General features: G+C 38.7%; 1 protein-coding gene across 1 annotated transcript; it reads left to right on the plus strand.

The window, feature by feature from the left end:
• Window positions 1-4,322: 4,322 nt before the first annotated feature.
• On the plus strand, window positions 4,323-6,730 carry LOC130712856 (uncharacterized). The gene is made up of 3 exons (XM_057562671.1): window positions 4,323-4,482; window positions 5,190-6,067; window positions 6,716-6,730. Exons 1-3 carry the CDS (start codon window positions 4,323-4,325, stop codon window positions 6,728-6,730), a joined length of 1,053 nt encoding a protein of 350 aa, XP_057418654.1.
• Window positions 6,731-7,428: the final 698 nt, after the last annotated feature.

The following is a 7,428-nucleotide window of genomic DNA, read 5'->3' on the forward strand; positions in this document are numbered from 1 at the left end:
TCTAGCGTTTGAATTTAACAGATTATTCCTCATTTATAATACAAGAACACCCAAGCCCTTGGCAGAGCTTTGCGGGGTACTCAGAAATCGGTGGGCGGGGTTTTTGTGATGTTTAAGAGTACTCTCACTTGGAAGAAGGTTCTCAACATCATGTTTCCCACTTTAGGGTTTTCTATCTCCAGGACTTCACCCAATTTTGTTGCTACCTTCGCTACATTAGCAGTGGACATAACTTCAAGGGGAAGGCCGTGAAGCTGGATCCAGAACGGTACAAAGTAAAAGTTGACTTCATAGAAGAAGACTTGAGGAGCACGGTGTTGCAAACTTTGCAAGTTCCCGATCATATCCCATGGTGATTCATCCATTATTCCTTTTGATGAGGCTTCATCTGGAAAGGTAATTAAGATCAGGGCGTTTACCACACAATGTCAGCAATCTGCAGATTCACTATATGACTCCAAGCCTTCTGGGTAACGTTCTTGAAAGCTGCATTGCTTTGAGATCTTGCTGCAATAAGCTCTAATATCAAGGTTCTCTTTTCCAGATCTTGGCTTGAATCGTCGTCTATTTGTAGATCTATTGTGGTGGCCCCTTCCGAAGACAAAGAGTCGGGGTCCTCCGTTTACGACTCCTTCATCCATGGATCTGTGGTTGGTTGCTCGTGAGTTGGTAAGGGTAGAGTGGTGACTGGTTGAGATCTTTAGAGCTGCTCAGCCATAGTAGCTAGAAAGGGTGTGGGTGAAGAAGTGATTGTATGGGGGTTGTTTTATTGGAGTGAAGTAGTGAAAGGTTGGGGTGGAAGGGAAAGAGAGATTTGATTTGAATGAGGGAGGGAATGAACAGTGATGCGCAAAGGAAACAGTGAATCACAAAACCCTTAAAGGGTAGGAAGCTCCAGCAAAAGGAGAGGCAAAACTCTTCTTAGAGTTTATACCCTAGCAGTCAGTAGAAAGAGACAAATTGATTGATCTTAGGATTTGGGTTATTAATCTAAAATAATAAAACTGAAATAAAGAGAATAGTAACATCTGGCCCAAAAGCCCAAATGAAGTTCAAGTTTTATCAGTATCTCTAGTATTCTGTGTAATTGATATTTCTTTTGGTTAATAAACAAAACAAATTTCCCGGTCATAACAACCGCTAAAACTAAACTGGACCCAATGAATCAAATATAACCTGATTAATTATGTCCGTGCCATAAATAAAAAGCAATGAACAGCATAACTTTTCAAGCACCATAAATTTACTTTTAATTAATAAGGGTTAGTAGAAAGAGCAATGATTTACACACCTCACTTTCGTTCACATTTCATTTCTACATTTTTTTTTCTTATCATTTTCTGCATTTTTTATCACATCAAATATCATATCACTTATTTTTTCCTTTTCTCTTTTTATTTAAATCGGTAGAAGTGGAAAACATTGGTAAACAAAAGTTACAAATTAAACATTATTCATAGAAACATTACTAGATTTGGTCATTTGGACGTGTCAAAAGGAAATAGATGACAATCCCCTGTCTTTTCCCCTTGATCTTCATTTTGAATGTTTCAAAAACCTTTCTTTTCTCTTTTAAAAAAATTCGCTTTTCTTCCTTTATGCCTCTACCATGATTTTTGTCTCCTTCCACTGTTACTCTATTCTAGGCGATTTTCAAAAATTCCTTTTCATATTATCAGTCAATCACCCCACTCAATCCCCTTTTAAGAGCAAAAATTAATAAATTATTTTTTATTTTATTTCTCAAACTAAGCTTTATGACTCTTTCTCAAATTTGATTTCATTTTGTTTAATAATTTTTAAATTCTCAGTCAAAGTATTATATAACAATAATACACAATAAATTCTCATATTTCTTAAGTTTTAGTGATATTGCGTGTGTGTATATATATTTTGAATTTTTCTTCTTTTTTTCTACAGAAATATTAGCTCTATGATGAAGAGATTTTGATTCGCCAAGCAATAAATTTGAGGCATTTGGATAAATTAGATATCTTTTTTAAAGCATTCATCAGTTCAGATTACCGGTTCATCAGGGAATCTGATGATAAAAGGAGACCAGAAATAATCATAAGACAGTTGTTCTGTGAACACTGATAAAAGGAGACAATTATCATAAGACAGTTGTTACCTGAGCACATGGATTGCATCAATTTCAGATTACCTTTTGAAAAGATTTTCAATTGTAGGACCGAAAGTTATGCAATAAGTGTTTATTAATCACACTTCTTAGTACACTTACTCTGATGGGCGTATCTAGAGAAGAAGGTTTGGCAGAGGTTAGAAACCTCTCAATTTATTTTTTCTATGGACTATATATTTTTACGTCAAAATGTTGTCATAGTATAATTAATGCTTTTAGGTTTATTTATCAACAATTAAATATCTTGTTCAAGAATGATCGAGAGAAAATGCTTTGAAGCTATTATTGAAGAAATGTTATATTATTTGGTGATACTCATTAACTTAAATTTTTGACATTAAAGACCACACTTTTTTTTCGAAAAAGTAAAATATAAATTGATTGATAAGGAAATGTTAAGGATATACACTCTCCTCAAAAGGGATCAAAAAATAGACAAGCCCGCAAAAACCCCACCCGCCCAAAACACCAACCAAACCTGCAAAAGCAACCAAGACCAACCAAAAAGCCTAAAAAGCCAGGGACATCCAAAAAGCCCTCAAGACCCCCAAAAAAACCAAAACCAACTCCCTAAAGCTCTCCATGTACAGACCTAAGAAGGCTAACGCGCGCGCGCACGGATCTGAGCTGCAATCTGGTACTCAGCAACATCATCCGTGCAATCGAACGTCATACCTAGGCGCTTACCCATCAAGACTGCGCTCCGCGCCCTAGTCAAGATGTCGTACGGTTCTGACAGCTCTGCCGGCAACCCCATAAGCTCCTTCCCTATCGGTTCTGCACCTTCAGCCGCATCTTCTGCTCTCGTAGTCCCGCTTGTCCAATTCTTCAGCTGCATCTTCTCCTTTTTCTTGATTCCTCCTTTCTCAGCTTTCCTAGGTCTTCCCCTGGGCTTAGGAAATTTCACTTGATTCTAGGCTAAAGGGCAGCCAGAACTGTGGGAAACCCCCTGTTCCGGTCTAAATCTCCGGTTAGGGCTAAGCGATTAGGCAATAAAAGTAGAACAAGACAAAGTAACAAAATGAGTGAAAAGTATTGGATCCCCCACCGCATGGGCGGTGTCCTCCTTATATATTATGGTGTTTTGACCCGTTCGGGTCATGGGTCGCCTGACCCAATAGTACAAATTCGGTAAGCCCACATAATACAAAAGTTGTAAGCCCGATAACAGTACACAAGCCCACAAGACACCTAATCTTAAAAGCCATTTTAAGGTGCAGTGTGTCTTTTAAGTAAGCCCACAATACAATACTCAAAGCCCCTTAACATATAAAGTTAATAACACTAAGCCTAAACAACTTGTTACAAGCAAAAAAAATGTCACATAATAAACAACATAAGCTTCGCCCTTGTAACCAGCAAAGGAAGCTTCGCCTTTTTCAGCGAACGAAAAGAAGCTTCGCCCTTATCGATTACTGAAATTACTCCACCTGCTCTCTCTTTTAAGATTCTAACTGAGATCTTTTCCTGTCACTTCGCTGTCATATTCCTGCCATGATCACAGATAAGATATGCAAATATTTTGAGATTTGAAACCCCATGGTGAAACGACGCCTGACGTTTCCCAAAATTCACCTCCACTCAGCATTTAATTTCCACTGACATAACTCTTATCAAACGGCACAAAAGTAATAATTACCTATTCTCAACTCTATCACACGCAAACCCGTTCCCTTTCCCGAAACGTTTTCAAAGTAAAAATTAAAGGCCCCTAAAGAGACACGTTTCAAAGTTCATCGATTCGGCCTAAAGATGAATCGACGCGCCTGAAACCCACCAACACTATAAAACGTGACTCGAAATCCTTTTCTTACCATTCTCTACCTTCCCAACTTTTTAGTAACTTTCTCTATAATTCTAAACAATATTCACTGCCTTGTCTCGAGTACTTGAAGAACTTCTGGGAATTTCACCAGAAACGCTTCCCATCTCCTTCCAGATCTTATCACCTCTCGTCCTGGTAATCTCTTCTTCTCTCAAACTTTTACTCATCTTTTCAACTTTACTATCCTGTCTCTCCTGTTTAACTTAAAATCACTCCATCACTTCTCTAAGGATAAATAATTTTCCCCCAAAACTTAGAACTTGTTCACCCAACCTACTTCACCATTTACACACAAAAACTCCTACTTGACAAACCCCATTTCTTCTTAATTTTCAGGAAACTTTGCTCTCAAAAATGGTTGCCAAAAATCCTCGTAAATCACCTAAGAAACGTAAAGAACTTCCAGTTGCTGACTCCCTATGGATCTCACGATCAATTGCTACTAGATACAGCGACATCCACACTATTCCCAAAGTGATGGATTTGATAACCCAATATAATTTTAGAGCTGACGGTAATGATACACATTTAGATATAGTCGTCTGCGCCCCTGATGAACCCTGTTGTTTCGGTGAACCTGACCCGAATGGGAAAAATCACACTTACCTCTTCAAAACCCTATTCCAAGACCTTGAATACAAACTCCCCCTTCCTGACTTTACCTGTTCCTGCTTAACCTTAATGAACATCGCCCCTACCCAGCTTTCTGCTAATGGTTGGGCTTACCTTCGAGCCTTTGAATTATTATGTGTCTGCCTAGGCATAATACCAACTTGCAAGAAGTTTTTCTACTTTTTCGAAACCTCCGGCATGAAGGTGAAGGGCGAATATGTTTCCCTATCCTCTGCCAGGGGGCGTGGGGTGTTTACTCTCTTTAGGAGTAATTTTAAACACTGGAAATCCAAATTTTTCAAAATAAAGGAAAACGAAGAAAGTAAATATGTCTTCTACTTTGATGACGGAACCCCACGATTCCCCTTCTATTGGACTGATAAGCCCCAACTTATCCATAATATTCCCGAATCCTCTCTTAGCCCCGATGAGAAATATGAGGTTGATTTCTTATCCACAATTCATTTGAACCTTTATGATTTCTATGAAGCATTCAAGAAAAGAAACTTATCCTATTTTGTTGGTAAGAACATTTTTCTTCTTAATATGACTCACCCAAAAATTAATGCAAAACTCCTAACTGCTATTTTCTGCTTTTACATTTTGCAGCGAAGATGTCTCGCCTTTCTGAAGACGATATTCTCCGCTTCCGCCGCGAGCAACAGGCGTTGAAGAAAAAGCAATCTCCTGCCAAGTCTCTAACCGAACCTGAAGGGAGTCACTCTGAGACGGAGAAGAATCCCGCCCCAAAAAGAAGGAAGAAAAACCAAAGTTCGGAAAAGGCTGCTGAGAAAGCCACCATTCAAACTCCGCTGGAAAAATTCACAACCAAAGGGGCGAACCAATATGGTTCCTCAAGCGCTCCACCTCCCTCGTGGAAGAACGAACTGAAAGAATTCGAGGACATGACTTCAGAAGAAATTACTTCCTTATGGGATTCCCGCATCAACTTCAACTCTCTTGTGGAGACCAACCTTGTATTTGAAGCTGATAAGGAAAAGATGAGGAAAGTTGGGCTTCAAGAAGCCTGCCAGGCCGTCATGACTAAAAGTTTGGAAATTGCTGCCATTTCCAAGATGATAGAAATTGAGTCCAGCCACTTTGATGGGCTTTCTAACGCTAAGAAGCTGGAAGATAGAGAAAAAGAAAATGAAAAGCTGAAGTCCACAATGAAGTTGTTGGAAAAATCTAACAAAGCCAACGAGAAGAAAGCCGCTGACCTGGCTTTAGAACTTGAAAAATTGAAAAAGACTGTGGAAGAAGGTGAAGCCTTACTGAAGGCGAAGGAAGAAGAAACACAAAAATTGAAGGAAGAGGCGAACTCCTTGGCCTCGGAAAAACAAATTTTGAACAAGACTGTTGATGATCTTACTGCCGAAACGGCATCTTTGAAAGCCTCCATTCTTTCCCAACTTGAGGCTGGTTTTAACAAAGCTAAGGAGCAAATCTTGTTCCTAAATCCTGACGTGCCTATCAAGACTGAAGGCGTTGATCCTTATGCTAGGATCATTGAAGGAAAATTAATCACGCCCAACTTTGATGAGGAAGAAGAAGAAGAAGAACAAGAAGAAGAAGAAGACAAGGAGAACAACAACAACAACAACAACAAAGAGGGCGAAGGGGAAAGCAATTGATCCTTCCCCAAGAAAAACTGAAATGATGTTTTGTTTCCGTTGGTCTTATACCAAACGGTTGACTTAGTTTCCTGCTTTTTATTTCCTGCATTTCCCGCTTTCAATTAAGTGTAACGCCCCCCTCTAGTATTAATGCAACAAAGCTTAAGTTTAAAATCTAAGTGTCACCCCTATACTATGCTTTAAAATCACTTATCTTCCTCTAAAATCTCCCATACCTTCTTAAAAAGTAATAACTCAGTAATCTAACTCGAAAGTTATTGTTTTCTCTAAACTTAAAGTACTGCTCTAACAGTATAAGAATATGAAAATAATGTACTGCGAAAATACCTCTCTTCTGGACTCGTTTATCCACAAAGGCGTTGATCTTAACAAGTTGTCTACCTTATAAAGAAGGCTTTGACAGATTCTTACAAAACTTGAAGCCCTGGGCTTATTCAAAATTTTCTGTTCCAAGAAAAAATTGATTTTTCTTTAACAACTATTCTTTGAATTCACAAGGCCTTTGCATTTTGAAGTGAATCAAAAATAAAAGATCAGAAGCGCAATTTGTTCTGATATAGAAATTTGCTCGCTTGGAGACTTTGTGCTTAAGTTGGACAAGCTTAATCCAAGTTAAGGCTATGCTTATGAATTCGTGGTCAAACGCTCTAGTTTTAAGAGACTTACTCTTTCTCAATTGTCTGGAATCGCCCAATTGATAGACCTAAGTTGAAAAGTAACTTAAATGCTAACAAAGCACTCAAGAAATTTTTAAAGGTTATGCCTCGTTAAAAACTCTCCCGCCTGGGGTAGAGAAAAGAGTGCATACCTGTTTTTTCATTAAAAATTAACATCATGCCTCGTTAAAAACTCTCCCTAATGGGTAGAGAAAAGAGTGCATGCTACCAAGTCTTAATAGACAAACCACATAGTCTTGACACTTAAGCAAATACAGAAACCACAAACAATGAACACGACGTAGTCTTTGAACAGAATAACAACACACTGAAACGAAACAAACAGAACACAACTTCAACTGTAGTAATAGCGCAAGTGTTGTGCATTCCATGCCCTTGGAACCCTGCGCCCATATAACTCCTCCAAGTGGTAAGCCCCTTGCCCCAAATCTCGCAGAATTCTGTATGGACCTTCCCAGTTAGGTGTCAGCTTTGAATCGGTTGGACTTTTTGCCTTTCTGCGTAATACCAAGTCACCCACTTTCATGCTCCTAG

This window comes from Lotus japonicus, chromosome 4 (assembly GCF_012489685.1).
Source record: "Lotus japonicus ecotype B-129 chromosome 4, LjGifu_v1.2".
Taxonomy (NCBI): domain Eukaryota; kingdom Viridiplantae; phylum Streptophyta; class Magnoliopsida; order Fabales; family Fabaceae; genus Lotus; species Lotus japonicus.